We start from the raw sequence: 23,692 nt of genomic DNA on the forward strand, positions 1-23,692 counted from the left end.
GATGGGCAAGGATCAAGGAGACAGGTGGTTGGTTTCACGCTGACCATTGAGCTACAACCCCTTCCCACCCCACTGACAAGCCCCAACAAGAAGAGCAGGTGCTACTTGGCTGTGAGTCCTGGAAGACCTGCTCCCCACCTTGAAGGCTTTTCCCACCTGTTCTGGGACAGTGGGGCCCGGACTGACTCCAGCTGCAGAAGCTGAGGCTGTTGAACCAAACTATCAGACTTGGGGGTTGTTTGGGTTTTTGTTGTTGCAGGGGTGATCGTAGTTGCTGTTGGCTTTTTGTATCTTTATGTGGAAAGTGTTGAGTTTGGTTTTCTGTTTTTAATGTTTTATTGTGTATGACTACTTTTCTTACGTTGCAGTTATTTATCCTCTCCCCCCCCCCCCCGCCCACCCAAGTATTAAGCTGGCTTGAACATGGTTTGAACTGTGGAAAGGTGGCATACAAATAAAATTACGTATGATGTACTTCCAGTAGAAACCCATTTGTTTACTAGAGTTACCTTATTTCTTATCCATAACATCCCATCCTATCCATTCGGAAGGATATCAGCCCTGAGTGCTCACTGGAAGGACAGATCGTGAAGCTGAGGCTCCAATACTTTGGCCACCTCATGAGAAGAGAAGACTCCCTGGAAAAGACCCTGATGTTGGGAAAGATGGAGGGCACAAGGAGAAGGGGACGACAGAGGATGTGATGGTTGGATAGTGTTCTCAAAGCTACCAGCATGAGTTTGACCAAACTGCGGGAGGCAGTGGAAGACAGGAGTACCTGGCGTGCTCTGGTCCATGGGGTCACGAAGAGTCGGACACGACTAAACCACAAGACCTTATTTCCTACTTCCTGCCAGGCTTTCCTTACTGTTGGTGGAATGGGCTGCCTCTGGCATAGTGCAAGACCCAAGAGATCTCACTGAAGAGGCTAAATATGGTGGCTATTTTTGACCTCCAGCACCACAGACACACGAGGAGCACATCGCTATCGGCCTCTTGCCTTGCTTGCGGTCGTTCCATGTGGCCATGATGGGGTGCAGGATCCTAGAATAAATGGAACTTCTGACCCAGTAGGGCTCTTGTTGTGTTTTTATCCATTTCCATTAACGCTCTTGCCCCACAACATGATTTTATTATTGCTGACAAAATCAAAAACAACCCTTCCACGTACACACTTGGGGTGGGGAAGCTTTTTATAAGGATGAAGCCTGTCGACCTTCAACACAACAACCAACACGATTCTGATTAAAGAAAGAACTCTGTTTTTAATAGGGTTTTTTATCATTAAAAAAGTTTAAACCTGCATAGCAATCATTTCAAAAAATAATTATTTAATGTTCCATAATGAAACTGTACACAACCTAGTCTTGAGCGACCTGCAGCCCGTGAGGTGGTTTTGAAGCAGTCCAGCACAAAGAGTCTTTTTTCCCCCTTTGGAGTTGGCTTTTCCCACTGGCGTGTCAAGAGGGTTTGTGTTTTGTTCTTGGTTGAGAGTCTGGCTCCGTGAGTCAGCGGTGGGTTTGTGCTGGGCTACGCGAACAGTCCGGTACCCCTCCTCTCTCTCTCTCTCTCGCCCCCTGCCCCAACCCCTTTAGCGGGGCTCCTCAAAGTCGTTCAATGTCTCGATATTTCTTCCTCAGGATGGAGACTTGGTCTTTAAAGAGTACGGGGTCGAGCCTCATTTGAGAATGGGTCAGCGGCATATAGCCAAACCAGCTGGCAAAAGTGTTCATGCAGCTCTGCCTCTGAGCAAAGTGGTCTGGGTCGGCCCACCGAGAAGCCCTGGAGGTCTGTGCGGGGGAAATCAAACAAACGAGAGTCAAGGATAGGCCTGCAATGTTCAATTAATCTCACATAACCCTCCACAAAACCAAACCATTAAAATTGACTTGAAAGATGTCCCCACAATTAATTAATTGAGCAGCAGATTAAAATAAAATAATAGTAGTAAGTGCTTATAAAAACTGCGGGGCCAGAGATTCACAGAAGATTGGAAGAAATATACGAACTATTTGAAGAGCAACTGTAATCAACAAATTACGCTAGTAGGACTACAAGAAGTTTTGTATGGAGGAATATATGAAATATTGCAAAGAAGATAAAGAAGGGAGACATTAGTTATACTTAAATGTAATAGTGAAAGTAAGAAATGTAAATTAAGTGGAAAAGATTGGAAAATTTTCAGGTGGGATTGATGGAAGTCAAAAAATTTGTATAAGATATAAAAGTATGTTTTATAATTGTTGAAAATGATATGTTAAAAAAACTATTAAAAATATAAAAACTTCATCTAGAAAGAGGCACAGTTGATTTTACCTCACGTTTTAATAATTTAGGCTAGTTTTTGTTGCTGGAAACCAGCCAACTTTAAACTAATGTTTCACTATCCATACCATTTAGGGGCAAAAACTCTGGTTAAGGTAAAATGGAAGCAGATGTTCCCAAACTCCTCCTCGCAGCAGCGCTCATGCTTAAACCATGGTTTAGTGTTACTTGTAAAGTAGAACACAGGGAAGTAGCTAGGCACATGTTTACTCAAAGGGCATTTTGACCCAGTGAGTCTTAAAAACTAATGCCTTTTTTTAAAAGAGTGCTGCCCATGAAAATAATTCTAAATTAATTTACCAGCTCCCAAGCAAAGGCAAAATCAGTGTGTGATCAGTGACGTCTTATCTGTGAGCAGCTCCCAAAAGCCAGAAAAGGAAAGGCTGCTTGCCAAGAAGGAACCACACATTGCATCCCCACAGTTAACGCAAGCTGCTGAATCGTTTGGGGGGGGGGGCAGAGAAACAATTATGAAGTGATCTTGTTTTCTTATGGGAAGTCACTTGAAAGAATCATTTCAAAAATAGAATATCACATCTGTCACAGCACAGTTTGAGAACATTCCTCCTCTCAGACTATGACGGCTTCAAGTTATTTTTTGAACAGCACAAAGATTTCATTGTTATATATATATATTTATCTATATATTTATATACATTATTTTTCAGGGTTTTAAGACCATAAGGTGTCAGGACTTTTATTATAGACTTCTAAATGGTCTCCCACTTACAGCAAAGTGGCTTTTATCAGCAGGAAGAGAAACTGCAGATGACTAAAGCAGGTACACATGCGTAGAGAGGCGTGTTAAGTAAGGCTTTTTGTGAACTAGAAACTTGCTCAGGCTTTTTGAGTTTACTGGCGATACTGACAAGTATGCATGCCCTCTATCATATCGACGGAAGCATGGCTTTTCAGGATAGATTTACGTGATAATTGCGTTAACATTTCAAGCAGCTCTCTTTGGTGTTCACATGATCTAAGCCATCGCAATCCTGTATTACCAGATCATGCTATTACAGTGGACGCTCGGGTTGTGAACATGATCCGTGCGGGAGGCACGTTCGCAACCCACAGCATTCACAACCCGTGAGTCTGCGCATGTGCGGGCCACAATTCAGCGCTTCTGCGCATGCGCAAAGCACGATTTAGCGCTTCTGCGCATGCGCCGAAACCCGGAAGTAACCCGTTCCAGTACTTCTGGGTTCAGCGCGGTGCACAACCCAAAATTGCACAACCCGAAGTGCCTGTAACCCAAGGTATGACTGTACTTAAAAAAGTAGCCAAGATGAGATGCAATATTCTGACTACATGTGTGCAGACCACCTGACAATAAAACTTGGAATTATTCTGATTAATAACTAATTTTTATGCTACCCTTCATCTGAGGATCATAGGGCGGTTTGCAATATAAAACTACAAAAACACACAATATAGTAACAAATTAAAACAAAAACAAGCCCTTCCTTAAAAGGACATATAGATTGTTTAATCAGCAAAAGGCCTGGGGGAAGATGAGAAAGCCTCTTGATATAGCATGCTAGGTGGCTTTCTCTGAATGTGTGAACTGAACCTATTAAAAAAAGTGTTTGCTTATATAAGGCGTGTGTGTGTGTGCAGAATGTATATAGCTGCAAGAAGGTTAAAGCTGTCTCTAGACACATACCTGTCCCATCATGGTTTCCTTATACTGTTTTTTCTGTGTTACTTTGATTGGTGGCAATTTTGTCACAGCCGACACTAAAAAGTTCATCAAAATGTCCTCGCAGTTGGCCAATTGGTCCACCATGTTCTTCAGGCTGGCAGGCAAGAAATGAGTGTACAGGTAGTGATAATATCTGTAAAAAACCAACAGAGTCCCATCAGTGAGGATTGGATGCGGCCATCCTTTGCAGACTTACCTGGAGTTAAGCCCCGCTGAACTTGGGGAGAGAGATATCCATCCTAAATGGTGTGTTTTAGGGGACAGTGAACAACAATACATTTTCAGGACATGGGGATACGTAGAAAGCCTTGTTATACCAGGTTAGGGTATCGCTACATTCAGCCTAGGCTTGTGCACTCTGACTTCCAATGGTTCTCCAGGTCATCAGGAAGAAGCTGACAGGTCTTGAACCTTGGACTTCCTGGTTGCCCACAACCTGCTCTATCACTGAGTCACAATCCCTCCCCATACTGGGGGCAAAGAGTCCATAGTCCATCCTCTACAATTTGAGGAATCGCAGAGGTGGAAAGATGTTTGATATACAGGGAACCATGAAGTATACTTTGTAGAGGTGATCTGTGGTAGATTTATTTGACCATGAGCTACCAGTTGTGGACTCCTAATCTAAGGAAATCTGACCATCTGCCCTAAAATCTATTCTCCCATGTGCCTGCCCCCCAAAATGAGATTTTGCCTGAAGTTGTCCTGGACCCATTGTTGTTCAACATCTTTATAAATGACTTGGGTGAAGGAATTGGGTGTGGGTGGGGTGTGCTTATCAAATTTGCAGATGACACCAAACTGGGGGGAGTAGCTAATGCCGCAGAAGACAGAATCGGGATTCAAGATGACCTGAACAGATTGGAGAAGTGGAACAATACGAATTTCAATAGGGACAAATGTGAGGTTCTGCACTTGGGCAGGAAGAACCAGATGTACAAATGTACAATGGGGGACATCTAGATGGTACATGTGAAAAAGATCTATGGGGCTTAGTAGACCAGAAGCTTAGCTTGAGTCAACCGTGTGATGCAGCAGCAGCAAAGGTTAATGCTATTCTAGGCTGCATCAACAGAAGTATAGGGCCCAGATCAAGGGAAGTAATAGAACCTTGGTCAGACCACACCTGTGTCCAGTTGTGGGTGCTACAATTTAAGAAGGATATTGACAAGCTGGAATGTGTGCAGAGGAGGGCAACCAAGATGATCAAGGGTCTGGAAACCAAGCCTCATGAGGAACGGTTGATTCTAGGAGGCTTCCTTGGCTGTTCAAAGGCGAGGGAAGTCAGAAAACAATGACGACTCGTTTAAAACCAAAACGAGGCTTCCTTTGGTGGCTCTGTCCTTTTGCAATCTCAATAAACAAAGATGACTATTTCCAAACAACTCTGATTCACAAGGACCATACTGGCACCCTACAAAGCTGGCTAGTTTAGCATCTTTGATGGTCAGCCAACTCAAACCTTCCCTTGCTGGGGACATGTCCGTCCTTCCTTGATGCCAAGGAGTGTTTTGGCTTAGGCCTTTTGAAGAATTTGGGGGCGCTTTTGAAGTCTATTGAAGCCCATGAAAGGGAACAGTTAGGCTGCTTCTATAATACGATCGACATCAAAGAGATTCAGAAAAACACAATAATTACCGGACCCTGAAAGTGGGAATTAAAGTCATCTATGAAACAAACTCGAACTCTAATCCTTCCAGAATCTCCTTTGGTGTTTTAACAAGAAATGCTGTTAAAAACAACAACAAGCTAACAGGAAAGGAAGAGACAGAGATGAGAAAATATTTTCAGGGCCTAGCTACATCACGGTTCCACCTCAATACCAATCTTTACCTATCAATAATAGCACAGGTGAGCAAACTAGAGCATCTCTTGAGCATGTAAAGGCTATTTCCCCCCCACCAACCATAACCAGCTCTCCCAGATGTTCAATGGGTCTTCTGAGGGCACTCTTCCCAAACCACTCCCAACCCCACAAATTTCTTCTCATTTTTATGGTAAAACAAGGCTGATTTCTTGCGATGGCCCAGTAGGTGCTTGTGGTGTGAAGAAGTGCATTGTGGGAAACAATGCACTGTAGGATGCACACAAGAATGTACAGAGGATTCCATCCTTGGATACCAGTTGCAGCATTTAGTGGAGATCTTGAAGGGCAGGGCAGCTGTAGCAGCAATAAGAGGCATCTTGAAGGCCAGGGAAGTTATGGCGAAACTCTGGCCCTCCACATCTCGTTGGACTACAACTCCCATCTTTGGCCTTGCTGGCTGGGGCTGATGGGAGTTTGAGTCCAGCAACTTCTACAGCACCTCATGTCCCCTATCCCAGGACTAGGACCTACCGTATTTTTCGCCCCATAAGACGCACTTTTTCCCCTCCAAAAATGAAGGGGAAATCGGGGTGCGTCTTATGGGGCGAATGCCTGCAAGCCTCGCGCGCCCGGCAGGAGGTCCCACCGGGTGCGCGAGGCTTGGGGCGGCAGCCTGTCGCCCGAAACACGGGGAGCACTCGGGAGGGCTCCCCCTGCTTCGGGCGAGTGTCTGCAAGCCTCGCGCACCCGGCAGGAGGTCCCGCCGGGTGTGCGAGGCTTGGGGCGGCAGCCTGTCGCCCGAAACACGGGGAGCCCTCGGGAGGGCTCCCCCTGCTTCGGGCGAGTGTCTGCAAGCCTCGCGCACCCGGCAGGAGGTCCCACCGGGTGCGCGGGGCTTGGGGCGGCAGCGGACTGCTTGCGCGCATGCAGAAGCTTGGGGCGCGCTGAGCTCAGCACGCCCCAAGCTTCTAGGTGCGCGCGAGCAGTCCGCTGCCGCCCCAAGCCTCGCGCACCCGGTGGGACCTCCTGCCGGGTGCGCGAGGCTTGGGGCGGCAGCGGACTGCTTGCGCGCACCTAGAAGCTTGGGGCGCGCTGAGCTCAGCACGCCCCAAGCTCCTGGTGTAGCGCAGCGATCCGCTAGCCCTCGGAGAGCCCTGCGGCTCTCCCAAGGCTAGCGGACTGCTTGCCGGCATGCAGAAGCTTGGGGCGCGCTGACCTCAGCTCGCCCCAAGCTTCTGGATTAGCGCAGGGGTCCGCTAGCCCTGGGAGAGGCGCCCGGCTCTCCCACGCTAGCGGAGACCTTGCCGGCACGCAGAAGCTTGGGGCGCGCTGAGCTCCGCACGCCCCAAGCTCCTGGTGTAGCGCAGCGCACCTGGGGGGGAAATAATTTTTTTTTCATTTATTTCCCCCCCCAAAAATCTAGGTGCGTCTTATGGGCCGGTGCGTCTTATGGGGCGAAAAATACGGTACTCACCTTTCACTAAATTGGGAGGGTTTGGGGTGAATGTTAGAATCAGGAGTAGGATGTAGAATTGCACATTCTCTTCTCCAGTGTCACTCGCCTGACATGTGCCCATTCATCCACCCATTTTGGCATTATGTGTGGCAATCAGGTTAATATGTGTTGTCTTAAACACATCTCCCAAAGCCCTGATTAAACAAGGGTTTCTCCAAGCAAACTGCAGGAATGCACCCAAGCTTTTTAAAAATATATATAAAAAGTCTCCTCTTGCAGAGACTGGTTTCAATCAGATATGATGCTCCCAATTCTTACTTGTGGTAGATAGCAGCTCCAGTCAATACCATGGAATAGTCATTAGTCCATTTGGATGTGTAGCCCCACCGCTCCTTAGTGTTGTCCCAAAAATGGCTGCGGGCAGGGTAGCCCACGATCCTCTCTGGGAAACTCTGCCAAACCGTAAAGGCAAAATCCACCTGCAGGCAAGGAAAGCAAACAGAACATATGTGGCAAGTGGTAATCAAACAGCCTCAAAAATGTCAGCAAAACAAAATATTACCTTTCCCACTAATTTCATAATTTGCAATCTTGGGAACTGTTGCAAAACATTAATTCTCTGTATTCATCAGTAAATTAAACTGACTGCTTGACATTTTGCCCTGTAATTATGCACATTTTAATGTTTTCCTGTTAACAGGAATCTAGAGCTCCAGAGAATCACATTAACATTTTGCAGGCGCGACTCGTGCAAAGCTAAAGTTTGCAACTGGTAGAGAATCTGCGTGCCGTGTGGGAATTGCGTGTTTACTGGTGTGAACAAGAAAGCCACTGCTTTAAACCATTTTCATTGAAGGACTCGGGTGGGGGTGGCGAAGTGTTCTCATTTCCTTCTGCTGAAAATGTCAATTTTCTATTCTCTCCTTTCGGCTAAAAGTAAGCTCCAGAAATCCTCACCCCCCCCAACCCGGTTTGAAAACTGCTTTAAGTTAGATTCAGCGAGGAAGCAAGGCAGATGGTGAACACTGAAAGTCGGACTACAAATACCATGATGCACTCCTGTGGCCGACTTTCTATGAGAAATGATGGTCTCACAGCATCCTTGCTGAAGAGGTGAATTATGGGAGATTCAGCGCACTGAACCACAAACATGAATGCTTCAAATTAAAGAAGGCTGATCGCCGAAGAATGGATGCTTTTGAATTCTGGTGCTGGAGGAGACTCTTGAGAGTCCCATGGACTGCAAGAAGATCAAACCTCTCCATTCTTAAGGAAATCAGCCCTGAGTGCTCACTGGAAGGACAGACCCTGAAGCTGAGGCTCCAATACTTTGGCCACCTCATGAGAAGAGAAGACTCCTTGGAAAAGACCCTGATGTTGGGAAAGACTGAGGGCACAAGGAGAAGGGGACGACAGAGGATGAGATGGTTGGACAGTGTTCTCGAAGCTACCAGGATGAGTTTGACCAAACTGCGGGAGGCAGCTCTGGTCCATGGGGTCACGAAGAGTTGGACACGACTAAATGACTAAACAACAATAAATAAAGACCTATGTTTGCACCAGACACAGAATATAAAACTTTTTAAAAGATGGAGTAAGCGTGGCTTGCTTTCCTTGCTGCAGTTATTATCAGATCCTTTAGAATGGAAAGCTGTTTTGGGGAAGCGAAGAATGGCACACATCCTGAAGTATGCAGTTTTAAGGCACGTCCCGAAACTTTTAAGTGTTTTCATTCGGAAGGCAGTTCAGGCGGAGCATTCATGCCGCATCTCTGATCGCATCCAAACCATCCTGTCAAGGAGCCAAAGGTCACCTTGCGGCTGCCTGCTCTAAAATCTGACATCTGTTTCCTTGAAAAGACTTAAAAAAGCAGGAGGGGAAAGGCAAGGGATGCCGCGCCCATGCTAAATGATGAATCCAGGTTGAGGGCGAGTCATGGGCTGTCACAACCTCCTGCCTCTAGTGTTCAAATTCTCCCTGCCATCTAGGTCAGGGGTGGGCAACCTGTGGGCTATGGCCTAATTTCAAAAGTGATGGGTTCAGTGCTCTGGCAACAGCGACCTGTCCCTCCCCTGGCAGCGAAGCACGTGGCAAAAAGAGAAAAGGAATGTAGATAGAACACCCATTTTTGGCTCTGGTGCTGCCCCACACTGCGCTAACAGCTGACTACTACTACTACTACTACTACTACTACTAATAATAATAATGTATTACTTATACCCTGCCCATCTGGCCGGGCCTCCCCAGCCATTCTGGGCAGCTTCCAACAGAATATAAAAACACACACGATAAAACATCAAACATTAAAAACTTCCCTAAACAGGGCTGCCTTCAGATGTCTTCTAAGTCAGAGAGTTGTTTTATTTCCTTGACATCTGATGGGAGAGTGTTCCACAGGGCGGGTGCCACTACCAAGAAGGCCCTCTGCCTGGTTCCCTGTCACCTCACTTCTTGCAGTGAGGGAACCGCCAGAAGGCCGTAGGAGCTGGACCTCAGTGTCTGGGCTGAACGATGGGGGTGGAGACGCTCCTTCAGGTCTACAGGAATGAGGCTGTTTAGGGCTTTAAAGGTCAGCACCAACACTTTGAATTGTGCTTGGAAACAGAACCCCACAGCTTCCATATCCATTTTCTAGCTGGGTCGGGAAACACTTTTCACCGTGAGGGATCAATTTCCCCCTGGGCAAAGCCACGCCAGTGGTGGGAGGGGAGAGAGGCAAAAGGGGGCGGGGCAACTTGAGCCACCATCTAGAGAAGCAAGAGGCACTATTAAGAGTCCAAGGACACACTCTGACCAGAATTAAAAACATTTGGAGTGGGAAGCAAGGATCGGCGTGAAGTGGCGGTGCCTTGGGGAGAGTTCGAAAGGGTCTGGCAGGCCAAATTTGGCCTCTGGGGCGACACCAAATCCTTTCCCTTGTCAGTTCTGAAGCTTCTTCCCTCAATTGTAACCCTGTGGTTACAATCCCAGCATCCCACTGGGGCTAAATTAGGGTTAGGGGTGTAGTTGAGATTTTGCTGGACTGCTGGACTGCAGCATGCTAGTGTGGAAGTTGGATTTCCATGAAAAACGACTGTCAATTCCCACTGCAGAAGATTGACGCAAGCCTCACAGCTCACTTTAATCATTTCCCTCCGAAGCGGATGCAATACAGATTATCTGGAATGGGTGGTGAGGAAAACAACCTACCACCTACCAACCTCTTCCACCTGCTCCCCCCCTCCCTCGGTCAGCCCACACAGATTTCTAATTACAAGACACACATGTCCCTCCCAGTATGGGAGATGGAACTTTGGACTCTCACCCAGAGGAATGAAAAGGCTTAATATTTCATTTCATTATGAATGAAAAGGGCAAAACCTTCATTAACGGTAAAAGATGAAAGAACAGAACAAAACCATTTGGGGCTTCCTCCCCCCCCCCTTACAGGTTTTTATCATTCCAATTTGAAAGCAAGTTTCAAACTGGAGACTACTGTCAAATGTTAAATTGGGCAATAATAGGCTACTTGCCTTCGTGTGTGTGCGTGTGTGTGCGTGCGTGTGCCAGGCACAGAATTCAAGAAATTTAAAAGCAGCCTTTCGTAACCTGCGGCATTCCAGATGTTTTGGACTTCATAGTCAGGGATGATGGATTTGTAGCCCAAAAACACCTGAGCAGCACCAGGTGGGGATAAGTTGCTTTAAAGTATCTGGCTTCATCAACGACAACTCCACGTTTGAGACTCATGTCATACAGAACATGATGATTGGCCACTGCTGTAATGTCTTTAAAAGGAGATTTAGACTCATAAGCTACATGGAGTACAGTGGCAAACCTGCATTTTTGGATTCCCCAAAATGGGGGCCTCTTTGCAACAAGCTCCTGTCAACCTAGCAGTTTGTGTGCATCAAAGTACAAGTAGATAGATAGGTACCACTCCAGTGGGAAGGTAAACGGTGTTTCCGTGCGGTGCTCTGGTTCGCCAGAAGCAGCTTAGTCATGCTGGCCACATGACCCGGAAGCTGTATGCCGGCTCCCTCGGCCAATAAAGCGAGATGAGCGCCGCAACCCCAGAGTCGGTCACGACTGGACCTAATGGTCAGGGGTCCCTTCACCTTTTTGCAACCAGCAATGAAGTCTGGGTAACCACTGTAATCTTCTTCAATGGGGTTGTTCCACGGCAGATCACCACACCATTATACCACACCATCTGTGCTACTGACTCTCAAACTTTGGGATTGTTGAAATATATGCAATGAAAAATTAATTAATTTGAGTCGTGCCGCTCAAATCGGGTCTACTAGACCCAATTTTTTTAAAAAGCAATTTGGACTGAAGTTGCTTCTGGCACCTCTCCAAAATTAAGGGCCCTGAAGCTGGAGCTTCGTTAGTTTCACGCAGATATGCAGGAGAAAGTGAACTGGGTCACCCAAGCGCTCGCACTTCTCTACCACCCTGGAAGCAAGAAAGGCGTTCATCTCAAATGGAGAATCTGTGGCTGCCTAGATAGGGCTGGACTCCAAATCCCATCATCCTTGGCTACTAACCAAGCTGACGGAGGCTGATGGGAGTTGAAGGCCCAGCAACACACAGCTCCAAACCAGCAGTGTCCAACCATTCCAGGGGGGAATTTGTCCCTTTAAGCAAGAGGGGAAGGAGCTACAGAGAACAAGAAGAAGAAAAGTGCTGAAATCGAAAGGGACAATAAAGACCCAAAGCTTTTCCACAGCTGCCATTAATAATGTATTTCCGATATATTGCAGTCTTATATAAACGGTCGCCCATCTCCTCCTTCTCTTTGCGGGAAGAGGTGCTAGAAATCAATACTCATCCCAGTTGTAAAAATTGGTTTTCTACAGCGGGCTTTTAGTCTCTCTCTCTCTCTCTCTCTTTCTGTGTGTGTGCGCGTCTTTTTCCTTGAGCACAATCTTGCTCTGGGCACAACAGCTCTCAAATACAAGGAATCTCCTTTCATTTGAAGAGAGATTGGACTCAGCTCTTGATATGCGGGAAGCAGAGACACAGGAATCAAACACAGGCATCTGGGTGGAAACGTTTGCTTTACAAGTGTTGCTCTGAGAGAGAGAGGGAGGGAGAGGGAATAAGGCTGGGGATGAGAAAATGTGCCGTTCTTTAAAAGGAAAGGAAAGTGTTAACTCCAGCCTGAAAGCCTGTGTTAAGAAAACGGGCCATGCTGCAACCTGAATGCTTGCTGTTAGCGTGGAATGTAACCTGCGTCCCGACAGACACGGAAAGGAGCTGAGTTCAGTACAGGATGCTGTGAGTGACACAACTGCAGCAAAGCAGCATACCAGGTCCATGGAATTGTGTTCGCTGGGACTGAACGGAGCTGGATCAATAGACACAGTCGTATCTCGGAAGTCAAACGCCTTGCGGGACGAACGTTTTGGCTCCCGAATGCCACAAACCCATAAGTGAGTGTTCTGGTTTGCGAACGTTCTTTGGAACCTGAATGTCCATCGCGGCTTCCGATTGGCTGCAGGAGCTTCCTGCAGCCAATTGGAAGCCGCGCCTTGGTTCCCGAACGTTTTGGAAATTGAACGGATTCTGTTCGACTTCCGAGGTACAATTGTAATGCTATAGCGAAGGCATAGTCCAAGACCAAAGCTCAATGGCAGAGCATCTGTCCTTCAGGAAAGAAGGTCCCTACTGCAACTGGCAGAATACAGCCAACCAAGTTCTGGACCCCCTAATCCAGGGGTCAGCAAACTTTTTCAGCAGGAGGCCAGTCAACTGTCCCTCAGACCTTGTGGGGGTCCGGACTATATTTTTTGAGGTAAAAGAATGATTCAAGAGCACCACGAGCCCCGGTGGCTGCTTACCTGTGTCTTGTGAGTGGCAGGGGCTGGCGGCAGAGGGATGATGAGCAGCGCGCAAAAGGCTCCAGAGAGGGGCTGCTTAAAATGGCACCAACAAAGCCCAGCCCCCTTCCTCCTCTAGGCAGGGCGGGGAGAAGCCAGGAGGAGGGAGGAGGCGCTGCTGCCGCCACCGCCGTGTGAGGAAGAGGGGAAAAACGTGCATGCTGGCGATCCACGTGGTGATTTCCGGACCGTTTGCGGGCTGGATCCAGAAGGCTATTGGGCATGTTCTGGCCCCCAGGCCCTGGTTTGCCGACCCATGCCCTAATCTCTCTCTCTCTCTCTCTCTCTCTCTCTCTCTGTGTGTGTGTGTGTGTGTGTGTGTGTAAAGGAGCTATCCTTGTGATACGGACACAATCCCTATACAGTCATACCTCATGTTATGTTTGCTTCATGTTATGTTTTCTCAGGTTGCGTCCTGCAGCAACCCGGAAGTACCGGAAAGGGTTACGTCCGGGTTTCGCGGCCCACACCTGCGCAGAAGCACTAAATCGTGCTTCATGCGTCCGCAGAAGTGGCAAATCGCACCACGCACCTGCGCAGATATGGCGCTTCAGGTTGCAGGCTTTTCATGTTGCGAATGGGCCTCTGGAACGGATCCTGTTCGCAACCAGAGGTACCACTGTACTACCACTAGGCCATAGAATGAAAGAACAACATCCCCATCACACTCTCTCCCCCCTTTCTTTCCCCCCAAATTGTACTTTTCTCTGCTTATTTGTCTGTCTCGTAGCACAAGAAACCCTTTAATAAAAAATATTTTTTAAAAGGAAAGTAGGTCCCAGGTGCAAACTCTGGCAGCTCCAGGTAGGCATGGGAAAAGCTTTTGCTTGAAATCCTGGACAGCTGCTTCCGGACAGTGTAGACAGCATTGAAATAGGTGGACCACCGACTGGCAGAACTGACTGGCAGAATCCGAAACCAGGGAAGAGAGACGGCGGAAGAAGATTGGAAGAAATTTAAGGGCTATCTTGGGAAATACTACAAAATTAGTGAATGTTAAATTGATGTTGGATAGAATTTAAGTGGTTATCTGCTGAAACGATTAAGATAATTGGGAAAATAAAAAGAAAGAAAGGTGTAAAATTAAGTGAAAATTAAGGGTGAGGATTTGCTAAACGAATAATTTGAATTGGAATACAAAAAGGGGAGGTATGAGGAGGTCCGAGAAATAAGTTAAAAGAAAATAAGTGATTGAAATTATACGTGTTGTTAATTTTTTGTATTTTTGTATTTTTGTCTTTGTTGTATAATTTTTGAAAATTTAATAAATATATTTTTTTAAAAAAAGAAATAGGTGGACCACCATGGTCTGGCTCAGTGCAAAGCCAGCTTCCTATATTTCTAACGTCAGAGACGGCCGATCATGCAATCCTCGCCTAGGCAGCCAGCACAAAAACTGCGAAGAGCAGAGGGCGAAAGCAAGCCAGCAGCAGACTTGGATGGGAAGAGGTCTCACCTCAGTGGTTGAAAGCACCGTATCCTCGTCGAGGCTTAGAACAGCATCCGTGACAATGTTCTCGTAGGGCAGGAAGCGGCTGCTCATCACCTGCGGAGGGGGATAAAGAGGGTCAGCGCTCAGCTCGTGAGACTCGCCCTGCCAAGGGCAGCACCCCTTTCAGACCCAAATTGGAAGAGTTAACTCTCCGCCGTCACATTAATGGAGGTAATGACCCCATTGAACAGAAAGGTCCGGGGAAGATTTGAGGATGACTGGTCAGATAAGAAGAATTGAATTTCGTGGTGGCTCGCTACGCATTCCTCCCGTGCGGGCTGCTTGTTTCTGCTGCTACGTTATCCACCAATTTGTTTTGAAATGGCAGCACCGCGGGGGGCTCACGGCTGCTCCCTTCCACCTGATTTTTGTCATGTGCAATGCTCAGGTGTGTTAGGTGTCTGCAGTGGGGGGGGGGAGCAAGGGGTGCAGTTTCCCTCTCCCATGAACCACAAGCCCCTGATTCCCAGCTTCCGTTCAAAAATAAGACACACAAGTTCCTAGCAATGAATTTGAGGTACGGGGTGAATTGTACAGGCCTTGTAAAAATCCCTGCAGATTCTCGTGCCAGGAGGTTGTTGCTTTATTTTAATTTTTATATCCATTATGTAGCTATATGAAAAGAAGCAGCAGAGAGAGAGAAATGGATGCATGTGCTACAAAGAGCTGAAGGCAGTGGCTATGGTTGCCCTTCCCACTTGTATCCTCACAACTACCCCTGCAAGGTTGACCAGGAGGCAGCGACTGGCTGAAAGTCACTCAAGTGGGGATTTCAACCAAATCTAAGGCTGACCTACCACCCATATGCATATATGCCGGCAAATTGAGCAGCCGACCCCCGAATGCACGTTTGGACTACAGGTGGGTCAGTCCCACGTCTTTAAAAACTTGCTCTAAATTTGGTTTAGAGCAGGGTTTCCCAAACATGGGTCTCCAGCTGTTTTCAGACTACAATTCCCATCATCCAATCCTGCTAGCAACGGATGATGGAAGTTGTAGTCCCAAAGCAGCCAGAGACCCATGTTTGAGAAACCTCGGTTTAGGCAGTGGTTCTCAACCTGTGGGTCTCCAGATGTTGTTGGGACTACAACTGCCATCATCCCTGAGCTTTGGCCTTGCTAGCCTGGGGTGATGGGAGTTGTAGTTCAACAACATCTGGGGACCCACAGGTTGAGAAAGCAAGGACAGGCGACCTTCCATCCGCCAAATGTTGGATTCCAACTCCCATCAGCCCCAGCCAGCAAGGCCAACAGTCAGGGATGATGGGAGCTGTAGTCCTGACCATCTCAGGTGGGGAGGGGGAGCCGGACGTTGCCTGCCCCTGGCTCAGATCGTACATTCTGAAGTCCACAGACATTTTGTTTTATCCCCCCCCCTTTGGGAATTCATTCTGGAGCGCAGAGCAACCTGCCAGCGTGCGAATGGCACGCTGTTGACCTCACGTCAAGATTTCTTTGTTGTCTCTAAGATGCCTCCAAGGCAAGTTCCTACACATGCTTTGGAATTTGAGGGGGCATGTTGTTCCCTTGGGCTCTCTGATATAGGAAAAGGAGAAAGAATAATGGCAGAAAAGGTGGGCAATCTCCAAGCAACAGCCTCCTATCTCAGCCCTGCAGCAAATCTCCTGGTACTGCTCACATGGCCACTGTTTAGAGTCAGGAACCTAGTTAGCTGGCAGCTTAGCCATGCACTGACTTTTCCCTTGTCAAATCTACTGGGGGGAGGTTGGGGCGAGACACCAGTAAAGCCAAGGCCTGTACATTTCAAACAGCCGTAAAGCACCTGGAAAACTTCAGAGTGAAAATTCGTTCTGCTCTAGACAGCCGGCTGATAAAAACCAAACCCCAAGCCTTCCAAGCTGTGTTCCATGTCAGTCAAACCAAGATTAGACTCTTTCCCTTCCTCCAGTTTAGCATTTATATCACTGGCTGTTCATGGGGGTGGGGGGTGGGGGACATGTTTCTGTGTGTGGATGGAAAAGAAGACTCCGAGGTCCAATGCGCTGCACAAAAAAAAGATGTGGCGAGTTTGGAAATACGCCACACAGCCCTTTCTCTGGTGCAGAGGAGAGCAGCCCAAGCTGCTACTTTCAGTCAGACATAACCACACCAACTTATCTGGTGGTTGTTTGGGAAGAGAATCCCAGGAACCTGGACTCTTTTACCTGTGGAAGGGCTGCTTCCAAGGGTTGGCATCTTTAATATCGGCAAGCCCTAGAGTTGCAAAAATGTCAGCAGAGCCCTGCTAGCTCAGGTCAAAGGCCACTGCGTCCAGCACCTCGTCCTCACAGTCCCAGGTTCAATCTGGACTGGACTGCAGGTAGGACTACAAATGTCCCCTGTCTGAAACACTGGAGGGGCACTGCTGGTCAGTGTGGACATTACTGAGCTAGATGGACTGGGTATGAGGCAGCTTCCTATGTTAAAAAGTGGGAAAACCACCACCACTGCCCTGTGGAACACCCTGCCACTAGAAATTCAGTGGGAGCTTTTGTGCCAAAGCTTGCTGAAAACCTTTCCGTTCCATGAGGCTCATGCAAGGAATTAAGAGTCCACTGTTTTTATTTTCTTTTTTGCTTTTAACTTGTTTTAAAACTTTTTGGTTTTTATTGTTTGGTTTCCTGTGTTTATAGGCTTCAGGGAATCCGATACCTCCCACGGTGGGCAGCCAATTAATAATAATAATAATAATAATAATAATAATAATAATAATAATAATAATTTTTTATTTGTACCCCACCCATCTGGCTGGGTTTCCCCAGCCACTCTGGGCGGCTTCCAACAAAATATTAAAATACAGTAATGCATCAAACATTAAAAGCTTCCCTAAACAGGGCTGCCTTCAGATGTCTTCTAAAAGTCTGATAGTTCTTCGTCTCTTTGACATCTGGTGGGAGGGCATTCCACAGGGCGGGTGCCACTATCGAGAAGGCCCTCTGCCTGGTTCCCTGTAACTTCCCAGCCAAGAAGTAGACAAACAAGAAGAGTTCTTACCAAGTCTTTTATTCAATATTCAGAGAGAGAGCTGTAGAAATGATGTCTCTCTTGGATAATGGCATTGCTCTGAGTAAAGTCCCACCCCCTCTGTCTCTCCTATCAAACGTCATCCCTGTGCTGGCTAATATGTGCTTTCTGCCTCTGAGCTTTCTTGTTCTCCTACTCTCAATGCTCGCTGGGAGCTGGAGCGGGGGGGGGGGGTCTGGCATGCTTTCCAAGGACACTGAGTCTGTCAACTGTCTCAACCCTGGTGCTGCTTCTTCTTCCTGCTCCTCTCCCAAAATTTCCCAGTTTCTCCCCTCTGCAGCCTCTGAACTATGACCTTCTGCAAACCACTGTTCTAAATCTGTACTGTCTCCCTTTTCTCTGGGAAGTGCAGCAGGGGGCAGTCTCCACCATTCCTCCTCAGTCCAGTTCCTGACAATATTATTGTAATCTGACGTATTTTTTGGGTTACAGACTCCGCTAACCCAGAAATAGTACCTCGGGTTAAGAACTTTGCTTCAGGATGAGAACAGAAATTGTGTGGCGGCAGCGGGAGGCCCCATTAGCTAAAGTGGTGCTTTAGGTTAAGAACAGTTTCAGGTTAAGAACAGACCTGCAGAACGAATTAAGTTCTTAACCCGAGGTACCACTATATAGCGATATATATATATATATATATATATATATATATATATATATATATATGCAGGTTTTGGTGTCTTCGGGTGTCTTCCCGTGTAAGAGTCGGGGTGTCTGTGCGACGTTTCGACGAGGTCTCACTCGTCATCTTCAGGCTGGTGCTTTCGGCTTCTTGTTACTGGAACAGAGCAGAGTCTGGTGTTTGAGTTCCTATAAATACTGTTGAGGGGTGTGGTGTATAGCCTCCAACGTTCTGGGCAGAGAGGAAGTTCCTAGATTAGTGTGCCTTTTCTTCTTTTGTTCCTTAATTACTTGAGGGATATCTTGGGTGATTTCATGAGTGATATTCTGAATATCACTGGGTGGGTCATTAAGTGTAGATTAGTTGCTAAAGCTTTCGTGTCTTGACCTCTTGAGCTTGTGAAGAGTTTTTCTGAGAAGATGGCTGTGCTGCATTTAGTTGTGCTCTGGCTTGGCTTCGTGTATAGGGGCGAGCTATGGTTTTGTGCCTTGTGCCAGCCAGATCTGTGTAGGGATTGCAGGGGGGTGCAGCATCCGGAGGTGCCACTATAGTTTGGTTACTGGATGGAGTCTGTAATATGTCTGTGGAGAGGGTCTGGGTTTGGGTCTGGTGTGGTTGATTGGTGACGGCGTTCTGTGTGCCTCTGGTTCTGGTGTCGGTTTTTGTGGGGAGGGCTAATTTCCAGATGTCTGGCAGGCGGGACGTGTCGTCACGCTTGTTCATGTTGTGAGGGTGTTTCTCTATCTCGATGGCTTCCATGATTATTCTCTTGTGGTGATGTTCCATGTTAAAGAGCAATTTGGAATCTGCAAAATTAATTTCGTGTCCTGTTTCTTTCATGTGTTGGAAAAGAGAGGAAGTTTTTTCTTCTTTTTTGACGGCATTCTTGTGTTCTGCGATACGTGCATTTATTCGTCTGTTTGTTTGTCCAATGTACGTGGCTGGGCAGACTTTGCAGGGTATTTCATAGACCCCTTGGTTTTCCAGCTGGATTTTGTCTTTTGGGTTTCTGAGGATATTGGCTATTTTTTGGTTGGTGCAGAAGGCTGTTTTGATATTGTGTTTATGGAGGATTTTGCTGATTTTGTCTGTAGTGCCCTTGATATAAGGAAGGAGGGCCATGCCATTGTTTTCTTCTGTGTCTTGGTTTTTGGGGGGTGTTTCTTTTTGGATTAGCTTCGTAACCCTGTTTTTCTGGTATCCATTGGCGATTAACACATTTGAGAGATTCTGTAACTCAGTTGTCAAGTGGTCTTTGTCAGCCAGGCGTTTGGTTCTGGAGATGAGAGTCTTGGCTACGGAGTTTATTTGTGCAGGGTGGTGGTGTGATTGTGCATGTAAGTAGCGGTTGGTGTGTGTTTTTTTCCGGTAGATAGTGTGTCCTAGGGAGCCATCAGGTTTTTTGTAGATTAGGACGTCAAGAAAGGGGAGTTGGTTGTTGTCTTCTATTTCCATAGTGAATTGTATTTTGGGGTGTAGGCTGTTGAGATGTGTGAGGAAGCTATCTAGTTTTTCTTTCCCGTGTGGCCAAATTACAAAGGTGTCGTCAACATATCTGAGCCAAAGTTTGGGTTTGTGTTCTGACTTGTCTAAAGCATTGGTTTCAAAGTGTTCCATGTACAAATTTGCGATGACCGGTGAGAGGGGTGATCCCATAGGTGCTCCTTCTATCTGTTTGTATCTTTGTCCATTGTGGATGAAGTACGTGTTGGTTAGGCAGTGGTTGGTCAGGTCCAGGATGTATTTGGGGGGGTTGTATTTGTTTTGAATGGCTGTCAAGGCTTCATTAATGGGCACTTGAGTGAAGAGAGATACAACATCGAAGCTCACAAGTAGGTCATCGGGATGTAGGTATTGTTTCTTTATTGTTTCTATGAACTGGAAGGAGTTAGTAACGTGTGAAGCGATGGATTCTGCATAGGGCTGAAGTTGCTTAGCGAGAAATTTAGCGAGATTTTGTAGAGGTGAGCCTATGGAGCTGACTATTGGTCTGAGTGGTGTTCCTTCTTTGTGTATCTTGGGGAGACCGTAGAGTTTGGGGCATCTGGATGATTTTTCTCTGGGGATGATTCTTAGCTGGATTTCTTCACTGATAGGAGAGGCTTTTATTTTGGATTTGGTGGTTTTTTCCAGATAGGTGGTGGGATCTGTTTTTATAGGTTGGTAGGTAGGGTCTTGGAGTAGATTTGATAGTTTTGCTTGGTAGTCCGATGTGTTCATCACAACAGTGGCGTTGCCTTTGTCTGCTGGGAGAATGATTATGTTGTTGTCTTTCCTCAGGTTGGTGAGTGCTTTCTGTTCTTCTTTGTGTAAATTGCTTCTGGGTGGTTTGCTGGAGCAGAGGATGTTGGTGACTTCAAGTCTGATTTTATTGGCTTCATCTGGGTCGATTTTGGTCAGGCTAGCTTCGACTCCGCATATGATGTTTTCCGTGGGGATGCGTCTCGGGGCGAACAATAAAGAAACAATACCTACATCCCGATGACCTACTTGTGAGCTTCGATGTTGTATCTCTCTTCACTCAAGTGCCCATTAATGAAGCCTTGACAGCCATTCAAAACAAATACAACCCCCCCAAATACATCCTGGACCTGACCAACCACTGCCTAACCAACACGTACTTCATCCACAATGGACAAAGATACAAACAGATAGAAGGAGCACCTATGGGATCACCCCTCTCACCGGTCATCGCAAATTTGTACATGGAACACTTTGAAACCAATGCTTTAGACAAGTCAGAACACAAACCCAAACTTTGGCTCAGATATGTTGACGACACCTTTGTAATTTGGCCACACGGGAAAGAAAAACTAGATAGCTTCCTCACACATCTCAACAGCCTACACCCCAAAATACAATTCACTATGGAAATAGAAGACAACAACCAACTCCCCTTTCTTGACGTCCTAATCTACAAAAAACCTGATGGCTCCCTAGGACACACTATCTACCGGAAAAAAACACACACCAACCGCTACTTACATGCACAATCACACCACCACCCTGCACAAATAAACTCCGTAGCCAAGACTCTCATCTCCAGAACCAAACGCCTGGCTGACAAAGACCACTTGACAACTGAGTTACAGAATCTCTCAAATGTGTTAATCGCCAATGGATACCAGAAAAACAGGGTTACGAAGCTAATCCAAAAAGAAACACCCCCCAAAAACCAAGACACAGAAGAAAACAATGGCATGGCCCTCCTTCCTTATATCAAGGGCACTACAGACAAAATCAGCAAAATCCTCCATAAACACAATATCAAAACAGCCTTCTGCACCAACCAAAAAATAGCCAATATCCTCAGAAACCCAAAAGACAAAATCCAGCTGGAAAACCAAGGGGTCTATGAAATACCCTGCAAAGTCTGCCCAGCCACGTACATTGGACAAACAAACAGACGAATAAATGCACGTATCGCAGAACACAAGAATGCCGTCAAAAAAGAAGAAAAAACTTCCTCTCTTTTCCAACACATGAAAGAAACAGGACACGAAATTAATTTTGCAGATTCCAAATTGCTCTTTAACATGGAACATCACCACAAGAGAATAATCATGGAAGCCATCGAGATAGAGAAACACCCTCACAACATGAACAAGCGTGACGACACGTCCCGCCTGCCAGACATCTGGAAATTAGCCCTCCCCACAAAAACCGACACCAGAACCAGAGGCACACAGAACGCCGTCACCAATCAACCACACCAGACCCAAACCCAGACCCTCTCCACAGACATATTACAGACTCCATCCAGTAACCAAACTATAGTGGCACCTCCGGATGCTGCACCCCCCTGCAATCCCTACACAGATCTGGCTGGCACAAGGCACAAAACCATAGCTCGCCCCTATACACGAAGCCAAGCCAGAGCACAACTAAATGCAGCACAGCCATCTTCTCAGAAAAACTCTTCACAAGCTCAAGAGGTCAAGACACGAAAGCTTTAGCAACTAATCTACACTTAATGACCCACCCAGTGATATTCAGAATATCACTCATGAAATCACCCAAGATATCCCTCAAGTAATTAAGGAACAAAAGAAGAAAAGGCACACTAATCTAGGAACTTCCTCTCTGCCCAGAACGTTGGAGGCTATACACCACACCCCTCAACAGTATTTATAGGAACTCAAACACCAGACTCTGCTCTGTTCCAGTAACAAGAAGCCGAAAGCACCAGCCTGAAGATGACGAGTGAGACCTCGTCGAAACGTCGCACAGACACCCCGACTCTTACACGGGAAGACACCCGAAGACACCAAAACCTGCATTCCTGTACCCGTGAAAATCTACGAAAGCATATATATATGTTTAAATTAAATCTTTTAATTGCTTTTAATTTGCAGCACCTTAAATGGGGGTTGTTGTTTTTCATAATATTATATTATTTCATTATCTGCTGCAAATGTTAAAGATGTTTATATATATTTTAAGGTGTTTTAAAGGTGCTTTTATTGTTTACTTTGTTGTACCACCGTGAATGGTGGTTTTTATTTATGTATTTTTGTTGTTCCATTTTGTTTTGTTTTTGGGGTTGGACACTGAGTGGGGCGGGGATTGGTTTTGTTTGGGCATAATTGTTTTGGTTGTTTTGTTTTCTATTTGTAAATGGAGGTTAGTATGAGGCTTGGGATTGCGACCGTGGAGGGGCGAGGGAGGTATGGCGGTGGGGGCAGATGTTATAGGCGAAGGGGATCGAGATATGGATATGCTCGTACCCCTTCCAATCTGCGCCCCATCCCGAGAGACGAGGGTAGGGTGAGCAAGGATTACTCACCTCCTTCACTGGTGTTGTGCAATGCCAGGTCTATAGGCAACAAAACTGCTACCCTGCGAGATTTCTTTATCTCGCAGGGAGTTGACCTGGCTTGTGTGACGGAGACCTGGGTGCGCGAAGGGGTAACTGTTACCTTACGAGAGATGGCGCCCCCGGGTTTCTCCGTCCTTCACCAGTCACGGACTGTGGGCCGGGGGGGAGGGGTGGCAGTATTAATCCGGGAAGATTGTTCTTTCAGGGCTCTACCATCGCCATCGATCCCCGGCATTGAATGTGTTGGCCTAGTGTGGGGCTCCGAGGAGAGCTTGGCTGTCTGGCTGGTGTACCGGCCACCTAGCGCACCAGCAGCCACCCTGTCAGGCCTGCTGGAGGCGGTGGCCGGCTGGGCCTTGGAGTTCCCTAACCTATTGGTATTGGGAGACTTCAACTTCCACGCTGATGCCACTCCCTCCTCACAGGCTCTGGACCTGGTGTCTTCCATGGCGACACTAGGGCTCTCCCAGTTTGTTTCGGGCCCCACACATCAAGCAGGCCACACGCTGGATTTGATCTTTGGCGCCGGTATAGATGTGGTCATGTCTCCTTCGATGAAGGTGCCATGGTCTGATCACTACGCTC

The 23,692-nt window shown here is 46.9% G+C and overlaps 1 protein-coding gene across 1 annotated transcript in view; it reads right to left on the reverse strand.

Moving 5' to 3' along the window:
• Window positions 1-1,245: 1,245 nt before the first annotated feature.
• EXT1 (exostosin glycosyltransferase 1) overlaps window positions 1,246-23,692 on the reverse strand; it is a 271,922-nt gene continuing 249,475 nt past the window's right edge. The window contains exons 8-11 of the mRNA XM_082235632.1: window positions 14,611-14,700; window positions 7,609-7,769; window positions 3,989-4,160; window positions 1,246-1,790 (exon numbers count right to left, since the gene is read on the reverse strand). Of these exons, the coding sequence (XP_082091758.1) occupies window positions 1,605-1,790; window positions 3,989-4,160; window positions 7,609-7,769; window positions 14,611-14,700 (609 nt within the window). The 3' untranslated portion in view covers window positions 1,246-1,604. The remainder of the gene's footprint in view (window positions 1,791-3,988; window positions 4,161-7,608; window positions 7,770-14,610; window positions 14,701-23,692) is intronic.

This window comes from Podarcis vaucheri (assembly GCF_965113315.1).
Source record: "Podarcis vaucheri genome assembly, chromosome: 8".
Taxonomy (NCBI): domain Eukaryota; kingdom Metazoa; phylum Chordata; class Lepidosauria; order Squamata; family Lacertidae; genus Podarcis; species Podarcis vaucheri.